Below are 22500 nucleotides of genomic sequence, written 5' to 3'. Positions count from 1 at the left end.
GAAAAGACTAGAATGTATCGATTTCGAAAACTGCAGGCAAGAAGGAAGCATGAAATTGTATATATTAAAACCGGAATCATAAAATGGTTAAAGATGTCCATGGCAATAAGTTTCGAAATGCCAAGTACAGCTGTATTTAGGAAACAATACACCACAGCAGGGAATTTACCAATTTATCAATCATATGAGATGTAGATTTATAGTCGGAATATTGTTATTTCTTAATATTTCCTAAGGTTCCATTATTTTAGCAGGTTGTGTGAAATATCTTGGAGACTTATTTTTATAGCTGGATTCTTTCCAAAGTGTCAAACATTCTATTATAAAAATAAGACACGAATTTTGTCATATTCATTGAAAGTAAGAACAACAACAAAAAACAACAATGATAATAATAATAATAATAATAATAATAATAATATTAATAATAACAATAATAATAATATTAATAATAATAATAACAATAATAATAATAATAATAATAATAATAATAATAATAACAATGATAATAATAATAATAATAATAATAATAATAATAATAATAATAATAATAATAATAATAATAAATAAATAAATAAATAAATAAAGTTAAAGAAACAAAAACTTCAGCTGCAGAAATGGGAAATTATACCATTTTGATCGTTCTCAAAAGTATTAGTTGTATTAACGGAAGAAGTTTCCACACTGGAAATTGGAATCTAGTTGGAAACCAATATCATATTTAATCACCACCATCTTAACCATCATAACCATCATCATCATCATCATCATCATCATCATCATTTTACTGTCCACTTTTCTACGCTTGCACAGGTCACATGAAATTCATTGAAGCAGACGGATCAGCTATAGTTGGACGCCCTTCTTGTTGCCAGCCCTCACCCCTCACCCTGTTTCCAAGCAAATGCATATTTCCCCATGGCTTGACATATTTTCATGGAAGAGTGGAAATGAGGGACTCCACTTATATCACAGTGATGGACACACACACACACACGTATATAAACTGAAAGAAGCCTGTTGTATGTATGTATGTATGTATGTGTGTATTTATCAATGAGTGAAAGGAATGGTGCAGATAATTACACACTACATTTGTTTCAATGGAATCACTAAACAGAAGTTATGTATCTTTAGGGTATTACAATAAATGTTCAGCGTTCCATCTCTTTGGATATTTTTCTGCTCATTTTGGAATTTCTATCTAATTCAACATGCGACAAAGTGTATTGCACACGTTAATTAATAAACTTTATCGATCGAATATCATCTACTTTGTCTTATCTACACAAGCTGTGTATATGCTTGAGGCTAACCAACAATCATTTTGGATCTTGTTTTATTACATCCACACACACTAGCTTCTTTCAGTTTCTGCCAAAATCACTCACAAAGTGCGACTGAACCAAAACCATGTGGTCAAGACATAAGTTTCTTAACCTTTAGCCATATCTGCACCTAAATATAATATTCATTAATATTAGCCAATGGGGTGTGCCACAATGTGGAAGACAAGTTCTACTGAGGGGAATAAACAATCTGGTTTTAATTCACAGCTGGAACTATTTTGGTTGGTTTATGTTTCATATAGCATTGGAATTGGTAGCAGAGATAAGAATACCATATCATAAACCTACAGCTCCACAAATTCATGTTCTTGTGTTTGTGAAGCTTAGATTAATCTTTTTCAAACCAAATGGAATTAAGACTTATGGTATTTTGCTGAGATAAGAAGTTGCTAGTAAAAATGGATTAGTTAAATAACTGTAGAAAATGTCTAGGTGCAGGCATGGCTGTGTGTGATAAGAAGTTTACTTTCTAATCGGGTGATACTGGGTTCAGTCCCACAGCATAGCACCATGGGTAAATATCTTCGCAGTCAGATATTTGGTTCAGTTTTACTGTGTGGCACCTTGGGCAGATGTCTTCTTAATCAGGTGATACTGGGTTCAGTTTCATCGTGTGGCACTTTGGGAAAGTATTGTGTCACTTTGGGTGAGTGTCATGGCACTTTGGTTGAGTGTTGTGGCACTTTGGGCCAGTGTTGTGGCACTTTAGACAAGTGTTGTGGGAGTTTGGGGGAGTGACTTCTCAATCAGATGATTGTGGGTTCAGTTCCACTGCATGACACTTTGGGAAAGTTTTATCTACTTATATCCCAAAACTGTCCAAAGCCTCATGAGATGATTAGGGTTAGGGTTAGTTGATTAGGTAGATGGGATCTTAGCCCGCTGTGTGTGTGTGTGTGTGTGTGTGTGTGTGTGTGTGTGTGTGTGTGCATGCATGTCTTTGTCTTGACATTGCATCATCGTTGTAAATGAGTATCACTGTCACACAAGCAGTGTCATTCATTTTCAATCTTCCATGAAAACATGTCTGATCAAGCGGAAACATTACCTAGCTCGGAAACAGATAAAGGTTGATGACAGGAAGAGCATCTGGCTGTAGAAAATCTGCCTCGACGAAATCCGTCTGAACCTTAAAAGCATGGGAAAGCAGATGTAGCGATGACGGCGATGACGACGATGAGGAAGGTGATGACCGAAAAGGAAATCATTGGAAGAAAAAGAAGGAAATTGAATAAATTCTTAGTAAAATACCATTTGTTTGGTTAGTAAAATAAATCACAATTGTAAAAAAAAACATAAATGAGCGTAAAATTTTGCGGAGGATGCTAGTTTTACTGGAACAATGCGAGACAAAACAGTTTAAATAACAAAAAAAAAAAATCAAAAACAAAACACAACTAAAGAAGAATTACTATAATTTATTCACAGTGATTAGGACAGATTAAGTCAATAAAAAAAATAAAAAAATAAAAATACAAAAAAAAAAAATATACATAATCTCCATAACCTTGAATCCACTTCACTGCAGACCATTTTATTTTGACTTGAAAGCTTTTAAAAAGACAGTCAATAACTTTTGTCTTATTTTTTGTTGTGCTACTACTACTACTACTATTATTATTATTATTATTATTATTATTACTATTGTTGTTGTTGTTGTTGTTTTTCACTTTGTCTACCTCAGTAATTTCATTTCAACTGAATGTCACCATCTGCCCTTTACTCTGCCGGCAATAATTTTAATTTCATGCCCAATTAATTTTGTCTCATTGGCTGCAGCAAGTACAAAATGTGAAAATGTCTGGAGAATTTTTCATTATCGTTTTTTTTTTTTTTATTTATTTATTTTCTTTCTGATTTAACTCTGATTTTTACTAAATTAATACAAATAATATAAGGTACTCTCTAAGCAATTCTGAGATTAAATATTTCTTCCTGTCGGGTACGTATGTGAGTTGTGCGTTTGTGTGTGTGTGTGTGTGTGTGTGTGTGTGTGTGTGTGAGCGTGCGTGTGTGTGTGTATGTGTGTGTGCATGTATGTGTGGACATTGCATGCGCGTGTGCATGCATGTGTGCGTGCATGTGTATGGTTTTGCACGTGTAGTTAGGGGGGAAAACAGTAATCATGGCCCTTTACAGGGTCTCTGAGAGTGGTGGGAGAGCAAGAGGGAAATATTCTAACCCAGGAAATTTGCCCTGAATGCTTGCAACAGAATGTACCCTGCTAAAGGTACTTGAGAAGCCAAGAAATGGTGTGAAACCAGGAGATGAGTTAAGACACTGCCATTTTTAGCATGCGAAGCAACCACACAGATGTCCCCTTGATGCCTTATCTGAACAACTGCAGTGTCAGATTTATATTTTCATTCTCAGACTTTGCAGAAGATCTGTAAAGTTCCTTTAAATACTGGTCTCAAATTTTGGCACATGACCAGTTGTTTTGGGAAGGGGTCAAATCAAATACATCGACCCCAGTTCTCAACTGGTACTTATTAAGTAACCCTGAAAGGATGAACAGCAAAGTTGACCCCAGCAGCATTAGAACTCAGAACATAAAGACACAAAATTCCACTAAGCATTTTGTCTGGCACGGTAATGATTCTGTCCGCTCACCATCTTTTAACATAGATACTTTTTTATTTTTTTTTATGCCTCCTTTTCAAGCCTAGCCAGGCTCATGGGCCCTGTTTCCCAGCTTCTATGGCGTATGTGTTCCCCCACCCTGGATGGACGGGACGCCAGTCCATCACAGAGTTACTCAAGACTCAGGAAGAAAGAGTGAGAGGAAGTTGGAGCAAAAGAGTACAACAGGGGTCACCACCACCCCCTGCCGGAACCTCGTGGAGCTTTAGGTGTTTTTGATCAATAAACACATACAACGCTCGGTCTGGGAATCGAAACCATGATCCTCTGACCGCGAGTCTGCTGCCCTAACCACTGGGCCATTGCACTTCCACAACATAGATACTAATAAAGCAATTAATTCTTTCTTACTTCGGAACAATGCCAGCAATGTTAGGGGAGTGAGTAAGTGAAGGGCATCAACCCCAGTATGTAACTGGTATTTATTTTATCAATCTCGAAAGGAAGAAAGGCAAACCTGGTCTCGGCAGAATTTGAACCCAGAACATAAGAGCTATAAAAATTGCTGACAAGCATTTTGTCTAGTGTGGTAATGACTGTCAGCTTGCTGCTTTGATAAAGAAATCAATGATAATTATTTTACATTTAGAAGGAAAGGTTGCTGTAATTAAGGAAGAATTTTAACAATTGAGTCAGTCGGTTAGCATCAGGATCAATTTTTAGAAGTTTATGAAGACCGAAATTATTAGATGAACATGTTAATTGTTTCCTGACATGGTAACATGTGTTAGGAGACAAGTAAGTTATTTACTCACAAATCAGAAAAACCTGAAAGCTAAAGATCTGACTTTATTCTGGGCAGAAAGTGGGATATGAAACAGACCCTACGAGAACAATGTGTCCATGGAAAAGAAGGGTTTCTAAAGGGTACTAATAAAAATATTTTGTTTTATAGAGTATTATTAAAAGGACATGAAGTTATAATTATTTGTAAAGGTGTAGAAGACAGCAACGGAACAATTCCAATTTAGTTAGATAAGATTTGTAGCTAAAACAGCAGGAGACATAACTTTCTTGAATAGCAAGCTACATTAGAGAATAATGTATGAAAGATTAGTTTGGAAACTGTAGAAGACAGGAGGTAGCAAAGAATTACATTTAAATACAATGCCGGTTTGCCAATTATTGCAAGACAGAAAAGAAGTAGATTCTAGAAGATAATTAACTAGCATTCTTTCTTTTCATCTATGTCTTTGAAACTATTGTAAAGAATTTCAAGACTATAAGCTGCTGGTGTTTCTTTATGCTAGTTGACATTGGTTCTGACTTGATAATCAAATAGAAAATGTGAGGGAAATTAGAAACATGGAAAAAGAGAATTAGATTCTAGATTGAAGACAAGTAAAACTGAACACAGCCAATACTCGAATAAGTTAAGAACAGCAGTAGAAGTATCTAAAGACTGATTAAATGAAAGGAATGGTTATTAGAATTTAGGGAAGAAAGTATTAAATAATATGGTATTCAGTTCGATTCAATAGAATTTAAGTTTATTGTTATGGCACACACAAACATACTGAAAAATGGTTCTAATGGCGGGGAAGTACAATATATACGTATACAAGAATGGCTGGAGAATTTCAAACAAACAAGCAAGGCTTTAAGTGTACCAGATATACAGATATAACCAATACTATAAATCAGCTAAGAACTGGAGATCAAAGAGCAGTTTTGTTTTATTGCGGGTGGGAGGAGAGTAATGAGGATGGAGAGTAAGGAGAAAAGAAGAAGAGGAGGAGGAAGAGCAAGAAGTTGAAGAAAAATGTACTTCAACTTTGGGTTGACCTGAATTGACCTGGGAACAATGATAAATAAATAAATAGCATTAATACGAGGAACATTGAACATTGAATTTAACCCTTGAGCATTCGGATTATTCTGCTAAATGTAATTCTTGTTTTTACTTTTACTCTTTTACTTGTTTCAGTCATATGACTGTGGCCACACTGGAGCACTGACCTTGAAGAGTTCTAGCTGAACAAAACGAACCTGAGACTTATAGCTGGCCACCAATACTTTTTTATTAGGCGCAGGAGTGGCTGTGTGGTAAGTAGCTTGCTTACAAACCACATGGTTCCGGGTTCAGTCCTACTGCGTGGCACCTTGGACAAGTGTCTTCTACTATAGCCTCAGGCCGACCAAAGCCTTGTGAGTGGATTTGGTAGATGGAAACTGAAAAGAAGCCCATCGTATATATACATATATATATATGTATATATATGTTTGTGTGTCAGTGTTTGTCCTCCCAACATCGCTTGACAACCGATGCTGGTGTGTTTACATCCCCGTAACTTAGCGGTTCGGCAACAGAGACCGATAGAATAAGTACTAGGCTTACAAAGAATAAGTCCTGGGGTTGATTTGCTCGACTAAAGGTGGTGCTCCAGCATGGCCACAGTCAAATGACTGAAACAAATAAATACCAATCAATAACAAAAGTCATAGCCAAAGTAATAAAACAATAACAGTTATGACTAATGTCTCAATAACAGTTATGACTAATGTCTCAATAACAGTTATGACTAATGTCTCAATAACATATAATTCATTTTTAATGGTGGAATAAACAAGCTACAAATACCAGTATGTAAAAATTAGGTTAAAGCCCCTTTAGATATACAATATTTGAATGCTGACATTTATAGTTTGGTGTATTTTGAGCTCTAGAATTAGAAACAAATTATTTCACGTCTTGAAGTTTCTAAATTCTTTTGACACAAACAAGAAGTTATAACCAATGTTACAATAACAGTTACAATTAATGTCACAGTAACACAATGTCATAACTGCTTTTATCGTGTTATGAATATTGTCACAGTACCAATGTAACAGTTGTAGTTGATGTAAATGTTACCATAGTAACAGTTGTAACTAGTATCACATAGTCTAAGAGGACCTTCTTTAGTCATGAATGACCATGGGATTGTACCTAGAAAATTCCCCTCCCAGGTACAAGTCCAGGCAAGATTGTTTATGGAAGACCAGCAGTCGCCCATGCATACCAGACTCCCCTCTCCACACCATTATATGTACATAGGGTAAAGGATAAAGCATCCTTTGGTCATGAATAACCATAGGATTGCATCTAGAAATATCCTCTCTGAGGCACAAGTCTGGGCAAGGTTGTCTCGTGGAAGATCAGCAGTCACACAAACTCATGTATATAGATAAACTCAAGCACACACACACACACACACAAGGAAGCAGAAGTACATACACAAACACACAAGAATGCACACACATACAGATACATGAATATGCAGAAGGAAACATTCATACAAACATTCATACATACACCAACACACTGGCGTGCACATACACACACATGACAAGGTCTCAAGCAGACAAACATTAATGCAACAACAGTTAGGACCAATGTCAGAATTAACAGAAAGTGATTAGTGTCACAGTAACATGTCACAATAACACTATAATAGTTATGACCAATGTCACAGTAATATCGTAGGAGTTATGATGCATGGAACATTAATCTAACAGTTATGACCAAAGTCAGAATTAACACAGCAGGGACAAGTAATGTCACAGTAACACTGTAGCAATCATCAGCAAGATCACAATGATAGTCATAAGTAATGTCATAATGACAGTTTTATCTGAAAGATATATGCAACCATGTCACAGTAATACACTAACATGTATGATAACAGCTCACTAATATATTAGCAATAGTGAAATTCTGTATCACAGTAATAAATATTATTATATGAAACGATATACGATAGGTTTATACCAATGCTACAGTAGCATAACCTGTTGTATCAGGGTTTTTAAAAAATCTTTACAACTTGTACAAGAAGCATTTTATTTCACATTCATACCAAGAAAAAAAAAAAAAAAGAAAAATGAGAAAGGTAAAAAAGAACGACTAAAAGGATTAAGTAATTTTGTATTTGTTAAAGTAATTACATGATTTAATGAAAACAACGTATGTTTACAAGTGGTGCCAGGACATTGGTGTCTGGAATTCAGAATAGATGCTACTATATCGTAAACTGTCAATATTATTAATGCTTTATCTCTTATACTTACAAATTGTTTTCTAATGTTCTTGAAGACGTAGGGGGAAAAAAAACAACAACAAAACCACTACTCACCTAGAAGAACAAAAAGAGAAAAAAAAACAGAGGTTATTAATAAAAAATTATTTCAATAAATATCATTGTTTTGTTTTTTTTTTTTTCTTCCTGTGAAAAAATATAAAATATAATATATGCAGCAAAATGAAAACTGATGTTGACAAGCTTTAGGAAAAGTTTTAAAAACGGAGAAGAATGAAAAGCAAAGTTAGCATAGAATTGGAAATATGAGAACCAGAGAAAAGTGAATGTTCCATTATTGTTCGAATAATCGATCAGCATTACGTTGTATAGGTACTGCACAGTTTTCCGAATTTGGGTCAGGTTTAGTGTGGCATCACAAGACACTAACACACACTTAAAAGCTACATACATTAATCATAACCAAAGAAAATAACTAAATGATAAACGCGCATTATACACCATCACACACAATATCAAAAAAGTGAATGAAAATTTAATACATTATACAAATATATTTAACATATACTTATATATATATATATATGTATATATATATATATATATATATATATGGGCCTCACCGAGGCGATGACTACGGACCGAGACCTTTGGAAATGGGCTGTGCGTGAGAAGACCCGGCAAGCCAAGTAAGATCGTTGCCAGTGCCCCTGGACTGGTTCTTGTGCGGGTGGCACATGAGATGCACCATTTTGAGCGTGGCCGTTGCCAGTACCGCCTGACTGGCTCCTGTAGGATTTTCGAGCGAGATCGTTGCCAGTGCCCCTGGACTGGCTTGTGCGGGTGGCACATAAAAGACACCATTTCGAGCGTGGCCGTTTTCGTGCGGGTGACACGTAAAAGCACCCACTACACTCTCTGAGTGGTTGGCGTTAGGAAGGGCATCCAGCTGTAGAAACTCTGCCAAATCAGACTGGAGCCTGGTGTTGCCATCCGGTTTCACCAGTCCTCAGTCAAATCGTCCAACCCATGCTAGCATGGAAAGCGGACGTTAAACGATGATGATGATGATGATGATGATATATATATATATATGTATATGTAGATTGATATACATTTCTATTAGTGCATGTTCGTTGCATACATATATTTATACACACACACACACACACACACACACACATACATGCATGCACATGATATCCATATGTAAAAGGAAGTAATATTTATTCAAAATTTCAGACTTTACAATTGCTACAATAGTAAATATTCCCTACTTAGTCAGACGACAAAATTTCCAAATAATTGCAACTTATTACTATGCACACACACACACACACACACATGCACATACTCATACATGCACACACTCACACATACACACACACACATATATACATACATACTTACATACATACACACACCTATCTGTCTATCTATATGTATAGAAGCTTTATATATATACATACATATACATATCTATATCTATATATATATATGCATATATATATATATGTATATCTATTTATCTATCTGTCTGTTTGTCTGTCTCTCTATATATATACATGTATATATATATATATATATATATATATATATATATATATAGAAGTAGGAGAATAAAAATGTTTTTTTTACAAAGAAGTACAAAATGAAGAAAATAATATATAAAACAATAATATATAAAAAAATAAATATATTATATATTATTGTTTTATATATTATTTTCTTCATTTTGTACTTCTTTGTAAAAAAACATTTTCATTCTCCTTCTTCTTGATAATTTGCTTTTTCGCAATGAAAACCGGTTAGAAGAAATCTTTATTAAAATATGCTTCCAGTTCAGCATTCTGGCTTTTTTTCATTTTCCTATTATTTCTCCACGTGCGGTTAACACAACCCCACTATTTACTGACTTATATATATATATATATATATATATATATATATATATATTACTTGTTTCAATCATAAGGCTGTAGTCACGCAATAGAACTGAACCTAGAACCATGTGGTTGGGAAGCAAGCTTCTTCTCACACAGCCATGCCTGTGCTACATGTAAATATATGCAATAACATCATGTATATACACATAAATGCATGTGTGTATGTACATGCACATACACAGACATGTACATCTATCTATTTATCTGTCTAACCATCTATCAATCAATCAATCTATATATATATATATATATATATATATATATATATATATATATATATATATATATATATATAGATTGATTGATTGGTAGATAGATATTTAGATATAGATATATATACATATATATACATATATATATATATATATATATATATATATATATATATATATGTGTGTGTATATACACACACAAACACGCATACTGTAAAGTTACATAATTTATGATTATAGGTTTTATGTTTTACCAATTCTTTAATCAAAGTAAGAAATACATATATATTTTTAATGAGGCAAAATATAAACCCATTGAATATGCAAGTTACCAATATAAAAACCTTTTGATGTAGTCAGAATGTGTTGCATAATTGTACAAAGCTCGTTATTATTCACCCTTCACCCAGCAGTCTTTTTGATATATGGGGACAAAAAGAAAGGAAACTTTTTATTGTTTTATAGTTTGGATAACTATATTAAGAGACTATTCAGTTTTCAGCCATTAGTTGAGTTAAAATATTTTAACAACCATTTTAATTTAAGATGACAAAACATGATATTAATTTTGAATGGGTGTTAAGATCCTGTAAATTGCCCATTAAATGATTTATGTTTCGTGAAATAGATAGTTTACAGTACAAAAATAATTACATCTGATTATTTTAGTTTCCAAAGAATACACTCGGTAAAGTGATAATAGTTTTAAGGGGCGATTTGATTAGCATGAACATTCTTTTAGAAATCCAGTAATATCTTTGGGTACAAGTCTATTAAATACATGTGGTCTTTGAAGAAGAAGGATGTTATAAACTATGAAATATTAAATATTTTAAAAATTAATATTGCAACATGCCAAATCTTATAAACGAAGAAACAGTAATTGCAGTTTTTTGCGTTGGAGAGAAAATTAATATATATCATTTTTGCAAAAATTTCTTAAACACAAATTCAGAAATGATATATTTTTCTTCTCACTAAGAAAATCTTTCAAAAATATTATAAATGACCTATCAGGAAAAAAAAAACAAAAAAAAAAAAGAATGAAAGAACTCAGAAGTGTTTCATTATATATTAATCCACACTCTAAAGAGATCAAACATTTTCTTTAGCTCACAGGTAACAAATATTCTTCATGTTGCATTGTATAATAAAATCACTCAAGGCGGAAAACATTATGCTATAATAATACATGTTGCAACAGTATCAAAAAGTTTTATAATTGTTAACTTGGTTAACTTCCATGTTCACTGGTTATTTTCTTTTTTATATTCTGTTCCATAGCAAAAATATGAGTTTGGTTCCGTTATTTCTTTCAGTGGTTTCGGAATCGGTAAAATGTGCAATGTAATTGCAAACTCTGCAATTTCAGCTTAAAAATAAATATTGCTAATCTGTTCCACATTGTTGTGTAACTCTTTCACATTTAAACCTATATAAGTACATAAACACACACACACACACACAAAGATAAATACATATATAGACACAAACAATCATACACATTAAGCATACACACACACACACACACAGAGACATGTACAGACATACATACAAACTTTCATATACATGTTATGTATATAAGTATATGTATGTGTGTTTATATGTATGCATGTGTATATAGGTAGGTATATGTGTTATACATACATATGTATAGGTACACATGCTCATACACATATACAGTGTGTGTGTGTGTATGTACACACAAATAAAGTATGAATGCGCATACATATGTACATATTCTCTTCAAGTGTAATTTTTAATGGAAAAAAGCAGGAATTAATCACCAAGTGACAAGTTACCTCTAGGAAGTGTTAGCAAAGCAACTCGTTCCAATATTGGTTACAATGTTCAAAATCTAACATTTAAAATCAACATCGTATTTTTTTTTGTGTGTGTCGTTTCTCATCGTATTTCAATTTTCTTTATTTTGTTCTTGTATATTGAACGCTGCACTTTCAAGAAATATTACCCTGCTTTAAAATGTCAGCATACGTAACGGTTCTGGCTGAGTGGTTAAAAACTCACTTCCTAATCACATGGTTGCAGTCCAGGTTCAATCCCCTGCTGTGATACCTTAGTCAAGTGTCTTCGACTAAAGCCTCGAATTAACCAAAGCCTTGTGAGTGGATTTGCTATACAGAAACTGTAAGAAGCCTGTTGTGTCTTTTATCTTTTACTTGTTACAGTTATGAAACTGTGGCCATGCTGGAGCACTGCCTTGAATATTTAGTCTTTACTCGAATGAATCAATCCCAGTACCTCATTTTTAAGCCTGGTACTTATTCTATCAGTCTTTTCTGGCAGACTGGTAAGTTACAGGGATGTAAACATACCAGCACCGGTTGTCAAAGAATAGTGGGGTGACAAAAACAGCTACAAAGACACACACACATGATGAGCTTTTTTTCAGTTTCTGTCTACTGAATCCACTCACAAGGCTTTGGTTAGCCTGAGGCTATAGTAGAAGACACTTGGTTCAAATGGTACAGGAAACAAAAGATGACGGCAGGTGAGGGAACAACAAGCAGCTGTATTAGTTTTACACTTGAGAAAAATGGAAAAGTGTTTGACATTTTGAGTCTATGCTCTTCGACAGAAAGGGTTGAGAGGGGAAAAAATGGAGAGAGAGAGAGAGAGACAAAAATGTGTTGGGGATTAATGATTAAACATTCTATCAGTGTCTTTTGCTGAACCACTAAGTTACGAGAACGTAAGCACATCAACACTGGCTGTCAAGTGGTGGTGGAGGACAAACACAGATACAGACACACACACATACACACACACGTACACACACACAATGCATGCACACACACACATGTGTACTTATGTGCATATGTGTGTGTGTGTGTGTTGTGTGTGTCTATGGAGAAATAGGGGAATTTGTCAAGTTTGCATATCCACTATGAAGGTTCACTGATATTATATCAGACCTTGGCATTAGGAAAGACATCCAAACACAGAAATCATGCCAAAACAGACAACAGAGCTTGGCATAAGCCTCCAGCTTGGCATAAGCCTCCAGCTTGGCATAAGCCTCCAGCTTGGCATAAGCCTCCAGCTTGGCATAAGCCTCCAGCGCTTGCCAGCGCTTGCCAAACTGCCCGACACAAGCCAGCATGGAGCATGGAGAACAGATGTTAACTGATGATGGTGACGACAACGATGATGATGAAGATACGTTGATGCTGTGTAGACTGGGTTTCGCATTCACAGAAATCTGATATCAAAGAAAGTGCTAAACGACTTCTAGTATGCAGACTAGCAGTGAAGCACCGGTTCCTTGTAGCTCCTGAATATCGATGCGTATATGTAAACAGATTGGCCGCTTGTTTCTGAGGGGATTGGCAAAGCGATGAAGACACCTCTGAGGAGATTCCGATAAGGGCTAAAAATCGATTAACACATTTCATAATTTCTTTTCAGTCTACAGAGAAATAACTAAATTTGCCATGTTTATATGTCCTACTGCATAGATCTACTCACACACACACACACACACACACACACACACACACATATATATATGCAGGCAAACATGCATTTATATATATATATATATATATATATATATATATATATATATATATATATATATATGTAGGTGCAGGCATGGCTGTGTGTTAAGAAGCTTGCATCCCAACTAAATGACTTCAGGTTCAGTCACACTGCATGCCACCTTGGGCAAGTATCTTTTACTATAGCCTCAGGCAGACCAAAACCTTGTGGATGGACGGATGGATTTGGTCAGCAGAAAACTGAAAGAAGCCCGTCAAATATGTGTATGTCTGTGTTTATCCCCAACCACCACTTGATAACCGGTGTTGGTGTGTTCATGTCCCCATAACTTAGCAGTCTGGCAAAAGAGATTGATAGAATAAGTACCAGGCTTTAGAAAAAAAAAAAAAGGAAAAAATGATAATAATAATAATAACAAGCACTGGGGCTGACTGTTTCGTTCGACTAAATATTCTGTAAAAGCAGAGTCTCAGCATGGCTGCAGTCTAATGTCTGAAATAAGTGGAAGACAAAAGATTGAGACCTCTTTGAGAAGCTTCTCTGAGATATAAAAATACAACCAGAACCATTTTATGTTTGTATACACATCATAAAAAGGTTATACACACTATCTTAATCTAACACTGTTACAAGCGTTTATATTTACTTCATTTAACATGATGATTGTAACGATGGTGCTGTGTAGAAACATTACAATGATGATGACGGCGATAATGAAAGTGAAAGTTGGAGTTAAGACGAGGGAGATAAAGTACAGCTGCTCAAATCAAAATAGTTTTAAATAATATTTTGCTTTGTGTTGGTGTCTACCAGGGCAACTCATCAACGCAATAAAAAGAAAACAGCGATAACTTGTTCATAACAGCCATCTTAAGACTTGTAGACATGATGGTATGTGTATATAGACATGATGGTATGTGTATATAGACATGATGGTATGTGTATATTCATGTGTCTTGGTTATATTCGTTTATTCTTTTATTTTGTTTCAGTCATTTGACTGCGGCCATACTGGAGCACCGCCTTTAGTCAAACAAATCGACCCCAGGACTTATTTCTTTGTAAGCCTAGGACTTATTCTATCGGTCTCTCTTGCCGAACCGCTAAGTTACGGGGGATGTAAATACACCAACGTCGGTTGTCAAGCAATGGTTGGTGGGGAGGACAAACTTAGACAAACAAACATGTACACAGACACACACATATACACACATATATACAATGGGCTTCTTTCAGTTTCCATCTACCAAATCCACTCGCAAGGCTTTGGTTGGCCTGAGGCTATAAGTAGAAGACACTTACTCAAGGTGCCATGCAGTGGGACTGAACCTGGAACCATGTGGTTAGTAGGCAAGCTAATTACCACACAGCCACTCCTGCATCTACGCCACACATCCACTCTGCGCCTATGAAAATACACATGCACACACACACACACATCTTTTACTTGTTTCAGTCATTTGACTGTGGCCACACTGGGGCACCATTTTCAATGATTTAGTTGAAGAAATTAACCCCCAAAATTTCTTTTTCTTTTTAAGCCGGGTACTTGTTCCATTGGTCTCTCTTTGCTGGACTGCTAAGCTACAGCGACATAAAAAAGACACCAACCCAACACTGATTATCAATGCATATATATATATATATATATATATATACAACAAGCTTCTTTCAGTATCCACTTATAAGGCTTTGGCTGGGTTGAGACCATAGTAGAAGACCCACACTCAAGGTGCCATGCAAAGGAATTGAACCTGGAACTATGGAGGCAAACTACCACACAACCACACCTGCACCTATGTATATCAGAACCACACATCCTTTATTGTGTTTGTATATTGTAAATCTTTCCGTTTGTATATTTATATTTATGTTTTGTGTCAGTTTTCATCATTGTCCTCAATGTTCGCTTGCTATTCCCAACAGCTTTTCACTGTTGACGCCACCGAAATTGAATAACATTATCATTAAAGGCGTGAAATTGTAATGATGTTTTACATGATAACTGATGGCATGCTAACAATTCTGCCAGCTCACTGCCTTTATAAGATAATAATAATAATAATAATAATAGTAATACACACACATCTCTATCATTTTACATATATATATATATATATATATATATATGTATATATATATATATATATATATATATATATATATACGCACACATATGTACACACACATACACACACACACACACACACAACCAACTCATTGAGAACGCCAACAATGCATTGAAATCTTGAAATCTTGGCAGATATCAAAGCATTTCTACATTTCAAAAGAGTTCCTCCATAAAAGATGAATTTTCCTAAGAAGAAGGTAGCCTTTGACCTTTTTTACCATTTCAAGGGAGCTTTTAAAAACCCTGTGTACCCATTAAGGAGCTATTATTTATAACTGTATCTGCTTTTGAGTCTCAACCTTAAATTAATTTTAAATAGCAATACCGAATGCAACATTGAAGAAATATACTCCAAGAAATTATAGACATGCAATATAGGAAGTCAGTAGAAGCAGCTGAGAAGGAGAGAGGGGGGAGAGCTGAGAAGAAGAGAGGGGGAAGAGGTAGGGGAAGAGGTAGGGAGAAAGGGAGGGAGGGGTAGAGAGATAGAAAAGGAGGGGGAGATACAGATGGGGAGGAAGGGAACAAGAAATAGAGAGAGAAAGAGAGGGATGGGTGAGAGAGGGAGTGAGAAAGAAAAGGAGGGAGAAAGGGGAGAGAGAGAAGGAAGGGGAGATAGATAGAGATGTGAGGGAGGAAGGTGGGGAAAAGATAGAGAGAAAAGGCAGGGGGAGGAAGGGGAGATAGATAGATAGATAGATAGATAGACAGAGATAAATAGATAGATAGATAGACATAGATAGATAGACATAGGCACAGGAGTGGCTGTGTGGTAAGTAGCTTGCTTACCAACCACATGGTTCCGGGTTCAGTCCCACTGCGTGGTACATTGGTCAAGTGTCTTCTACTATAGCCTCGAGCCGACCAAAGCCTTGTAAGTGGATTAGACAGACACGAAACTGAAAGAGGCCTGTCGTATATATGCATATATATATATGTATGTGTGTTTGTGTGTCTGTGTTTGTCCCCCCACCATCGCTTGACAACCAATGCTAGTGTGGTTATGTCCCCATAGCTTAGCGGTTCGGCAAAAGAGACCAATAGAATAAGTACTAGGCTTACAAAGAGTAAGTCCTGCGGTTGATTTGTTCGACTAAAAGGCGGTGCTCCAGCATGGCTGCAGTCAAATGACTGAAAAGAATAAAAGAATAAAGATGTTCTCCTGTGACGTATGCAACAGTTATTAGCATATTTGTGATCAAATCTGTTGAAACATTAAGAATAAGTATACAAGTCATCGTTTTGATTCCTGCTGTTCTCCATGAATATGAGGATTTATTACTTTGGATAATGTCATCAAAATAGCCATGAATAATGCCAAAAGAGGACACGGTGGACATGGCTGGGATGTCTTTTGATCACAGGCCTTGCATGACTAGGGCTGAACAGATGCTAAACAACAATGACAACATCATCAATGAACTAATAGTACTTTCTATTATAGGCACAAGGTCTGAAATTTTCAGGGTGGGGACTAGTTGATTACATCAACCCCAGTACACAACTGGTACTTAATTTATCAACCCTGAAAGGACGAAAGGCAAAGTCGACCTCAGTGGAATTTGAACTCAGAACGTAGCGACAAGCGAAATACCACTCAGCATTTCATTCAGAATGTCAACGATTCTGCCAAACACCAAGTATGCACTAAAATGCAAAACACCGCCAGAAGATAGCACTGACAAGAACATTGACACTTTATTGTACGAGGAACAGCTAAAACATGAAGAATTTGGACCATTTTTGCATACTTTTAATGCTAACAATAAAAATTAAAATCTGCAAACCTGTAAAACTTCATGAACATCATAAATACCAAATTATAGTCACGTTTTTAAAACTTCACATCTTAAAGAGTCACAGAGATGCAGGAATATATGAGGTGCCAAAAAAAAAAAAAAAATTTACCATTCTGTCAAATTCATTTCCTTTTTGTATCAACTTTTCTTCTTAAAAGTGTAAAGACATTCAAACATTAACGTACATGTATAGTTGTATAGTGTTATATTGTCACGTAATATGTGTGTGTTATATAATATACATACATGAGTAACTTCACAGCTGTATACACTTTATATATGTGTATATATATATATTAGTCAATTAAATTCCAACATAGCAATGTTGGTGCTTGACTGGTTCTGTATGTATATACATATATATATATATATATATATATATATATATATATATATATAGATATATGTATGTATGTATGTATATATATATATATATATATATATATATATAGACACACACACACATTCATTGTCATCATCGTCCAGCATCCGTCTTCCATGCTGGTATGGGTTGGACGGTTTGACAGGATCTGGCAAACCAGAAGACTGCACCAATCCCTGCTGTTCGCTTTGGCACGATTTCTATGGTTATATACCCTTCCTAATGCCGACCATTTTATAGAGAATACTGGATCATTTTATGTGGCACCACAGTGAGATCAAGTGACCCGCAGGACAAGACCCCACCATGACTAGGGGTTGGGAGAAAAGAGAGTAATGTGTGTGTGTATGTGTGTGCATGTACACAGACTCACTCACACACACACACACACACACACACATATGACAAGCTTCTTTCAGTTTCCATCTACCAAATCCAATCTGAAGGCTTTGGTTGGCCTGGGCTATAGTAGAAGACATTTGTCCAAGGTGGCATGTGGTGGAATTGAACCCAGAACTATGTTATTGGGTAGCAAATTTTTTTTATCATGCACACAAATATATATATATATATATATATATATATATATACACAAATATATATACATATACATATATATATATACACACACACATACTCATGGATGGATGGATGGATAGATAGATAGATAGACGGATAGATAGATAGATAGACAGAGAGATACGTAGATAGATATACTTATGAGATGGGTTTCCACATCAGTTCCTATTTATCAAAATGTCACTCACCGAAAGTGTTAAGCCATGGAATTGAACCCAGAACAACAAAACTACAGAGTGAACTTCTTAATAAGCCATTAATGTTACATTTTCTTTTATTCTTATAGGCATATTGTTCCACAGCAAGTCTGCCAAAGTCTACCAAAGTGACCAGCCATGATGAGGCTTTGGTCATTTCTGTATTGCATCAGTCCTTCACACTCCAGTACAACACACACTTGCAGCCTTGTCCAGCCTTTCTGACCCTTCTGTTTCCCTCATCTTCTTAGACATGCGTTACCTTGAGGTTACCTTACGGCACCTTTTTACCATATTTTCCTCTCTTTGTGGAACCACTCTGCCCACCCATTTAAAATACAAGATAGCCATGAGTCTCCCCCCCCCCCCGCAATAAACTTGCTCCTCCTGTAATTGTTTAATCTCTCAACACCTTGCGTAAAGCAAATCATTCCATCCCTTATCAACCCCATTAGTTGAGGGGAGGGGCTCTTTACACGGCAACCTCACTAGTGTTGATGCCATGGAAACAACACCGACTACACTTTTTAAAGTGGTTGGCATTAGGAAGGGCGTGAAGCCTTAGACACCATGCCAAAACTGACACCGGAGCAAGATGCTGTCCCCCTGAATTGTTGGATCCTGCCAAAATACCTAACCCATGCTGGCATGGAAAATGGATGTGAAAACGTTGATGATGATGATGATAATGGAAAGAGACATTATGATGATCAAGATGCTATATGACAACAACAATGATACTGATGATGATGATGATAATGATTACAGTGACGATGATGGTGGTGATGAAGACAATGGACATGATGATGACTTTGATCTGTAAATGATTCCGATGAAAACCAATTTCTGTTCAGAGTCATTTTGAAATCTAGTTGGTGTATTATCATGAAACAAAGCCTAGAATGATCATCTTTGCAACATAATCACCTCTCACAGGCCACCAAAAGAAACTAAGCACCAACATTTACCTTTAATTAAATTCTTGGCTCAAAGAAATGATTAACACCTGCTTCCATACAAACAATCTTCTTCACAAATGACAAATAACATTGTCTTCGTCTACATCTCAACATACATCATATCAAATGTTATCATTGTTTAGCACATTTAATACAGGGTAGTGCACAAAAAAGTATCCTTGGTTTTGTAGCATGGTGTAAATATAGAAATGTATTTATCCACAAAAAAAGACCACCCAGCCTTTTGTTTGCAAGTGTCATCGTGTTATTCTGACTGCTTGTAATCGCTGGAAAAAGATGGCGCACTAGTTGACTGTTTGCAATCTTCACCGCATCCTCATCTCATTAGTTGATTGTAAGATTGTGTTGGTGAACATCTCTAACTTTTTCTGCGAGATGATGTACTCAATAGCAGAGAGAATGCAAGTTGTGGAAGCGTATGTGAGAATAGGTTCTGTTAAACAAATGTGTGAGACATTATTTACATTATTTACATTTGACGGATATTTGTCCTCGTCTTGTTTGTTGTTAACACAATATTTCGGCTGATATACCCTCCAGCCTTCATCAGGTGTCTTGGGGGAAATTTCGAACCGGGGTTCTCATTCCTAAGGTATTTTTCTATGTTATTATTGGCACAACAGTTAAGAGTGCAGGCTACTAACCCCAAGATTCCGAGTTCAATTCCAGGCAGTGACCTGAATAATAATAATAATAATAATAATGTCCTGAACAATCAGCTCCCCTGTGACATAGCTGATGCTGAAGGACTTTGGAGAAGTTTTTATGGTGTCTTTAAAATGCTTTTTTGGTCTCCCTGGAATAATTTGCCTTGTTGGAGCTCGTCATGTCATGGTTTCTTTGGGAACTGGTGATCTGACATGCAAACTACATGACCTTATCCAGTGAAGCTGTGACTACATCAGGTAGGTATATAGATAGGTAGGTTGGTAGGAAGTTAGGTGTGTTTGTCGATAAGGATGTGGGTAGAGTGGTGGGTAAGTAGAAGAGTAGTTTTGTAAGTTAACAGGTAGGTTGGTATGTAGGCAGGTACATAGGTAAGTTAGTATATGAGTTGGTAGGTAGATTGATATGTAGCTAGATAAGGGGAAGGGTAAGTAAGCGGGTATGCGCATGGATTGTTCCATAAGCCTGTAGGTAATTATGTAAGTGAAGCAGTAGGTTGGTGGGCAGACATGCAGAAAGATGGACAAATGTGTATATGAACAGACGGAATGGACAGATAGATGGACAGCTGGAAGGACAGGTGGACAAATGAGCAGACAGATGGACAGATGGATAGATGAAATGACGGAATGGACAGACAGATGGACGGAATGGACAGACAGATGGACAGATGGAAAGATAGGTGGACAAATGAGCAGACAGATGGACAGATGGATAGATGAAATGACGGAATGGACAGACAGATGGACGGAATGGACAGACAGATGGACGGAATGGACAGACAGATGGACAGATGGAAAGATAGGCGGACAAATGAGCAGACAGATGGACAGATGGATAGATGAAATGACGGAATGGACAGGCAGATGGCAGATGGAAGGATAGGCGGACAAATGAGCAGACAGATGGACAGATCTATATATGAACAGATGGAAGGACAGACAGATGGACAGATGGAAAGGCGGACAACGAGACAAAGAAATGGATACTAAATGTAATTCAACTGTGACCCATAAATTCATTGCAGATGTTTCTGTTTGATCATTTTGGCAAGATGTACAACATTTCCTTGACTCTATGGAAACGGACTAATATGGTTTCTCTGTCTGTTTAAAAATAAACTCTTAACAAAGCCATTGTTACGAGTAAAAGCAATAAAAAGATCACTTCATTTCAAAACTTATCCAATTTAAACGAGAATAGAGAAGTCGATGTTTAGGTCCAAATTACCTCCAATTGAATAGACCTGTGATCAAAGGTGTTCCAATTATGACCATCATGTCTTTTTACTTCAGTTTAGAAATGGTGTATCCAGGACTATCTTTTATCTTTTCCTTGTTTCCGTCAATAGACTGTGGCCATGCTGGGGCACCGCTTTGAAGAACATTTTTAGTTGAATGAATCGATCCCAGTGCTTATTGTCTGAAGCCTGGTATTAATTCTATCGATCCTTTCTTGCTGAACTGCTAAGTTATGGGGATGTGAACCACATTAACACCAGTTGCCAACAGGGGGTAGAGGACAAACACACACACACACACACACACACACATACGCACACACATTCTTTTATTCTTTTACTTGTTTCAGTCATTTGACTGCGGCCATGCTGGAGCACCGCCTTTAGTCGAACAAATTGACCCCAGGACTTATTCTTTGTAAGCCTAGTACTTATTCTGTTGGTCTCTTTTGCTGAACTTCTATGATTACAGGGACGTAAACACCCCAACATTGGTTGTCAAGTGATGGTTGGGGGGAAAACACAGAAAAACACAGATACACAAATACATACATACACACACATACACACACACATATACATACATACATTTGACGGGCTTCTTTCAGTTTCCGTCTACCAAATCCACTCACAAATCTTTGGTTGACTCGAAGCTTTAATAAAAGACATTTGCCAAAGGTGTCATGCAGTGGGACTGAACCCGGAACGATGTAGTTGAGAAGCAAGCTTCTTACCACACAACCACTCCTGCACCTATTCTTTCACTTGTTTCAGTCATTTGACTGGGGCCATGCTGGAGTATCACCATATTTTATATATATATATATATATATAT

At 36.1% G+C, this 22500-nt stretch overlaps 1 protein-coding gene across 2 annotated transcripts in view; it reads right to left on the bottom strand.

Annotated features, from left to right (window-relative positions):
* Positions 1-22500, bottom strand: part of LOC106882954 (LHFPL tetraspan subfamily member 6 protein) — a 315676-nt gene that overhangs the window by 143067 nt on the left and 150109 nt on the right. Inside the window, exon 2 of one of the 2 annotated variants that reach the window (XM_052974822.2) lies at positions 7896-8107. The exons of the other annotated variant lie outside the window; for it this stretch is intronic. Within the exon in view, the coding sequence (XP_052830782.1) occupies positions 8100-8107 (8 nt within the window). The 3' untranslated portion in view covers positions 7896-8099. Of the gene's footprint in view, positions 1-7895; positions 8108-22500 lie in introns of those variants that run through there. 2 annotated transcript variants of the gene reach the window in all.

This window comes from Octopus bimaculoides, chromosome 19, assembly GCF_046866305.1.
Source record: "Octopus bimaculoides isolate indiv1 chromosome 19, ASM4686630v1, whole genome shotgun sequence".
NCBI classification, from domain to species: Eukaryota; Metazoa; Mollusca; class Cephalopoda; order Octopoda; family Octopodidae; genus Octopus; species Octopus bimaculoides.
This window is presented reverse-complemented; position numbering and strand designations above follow the sequence as displayed.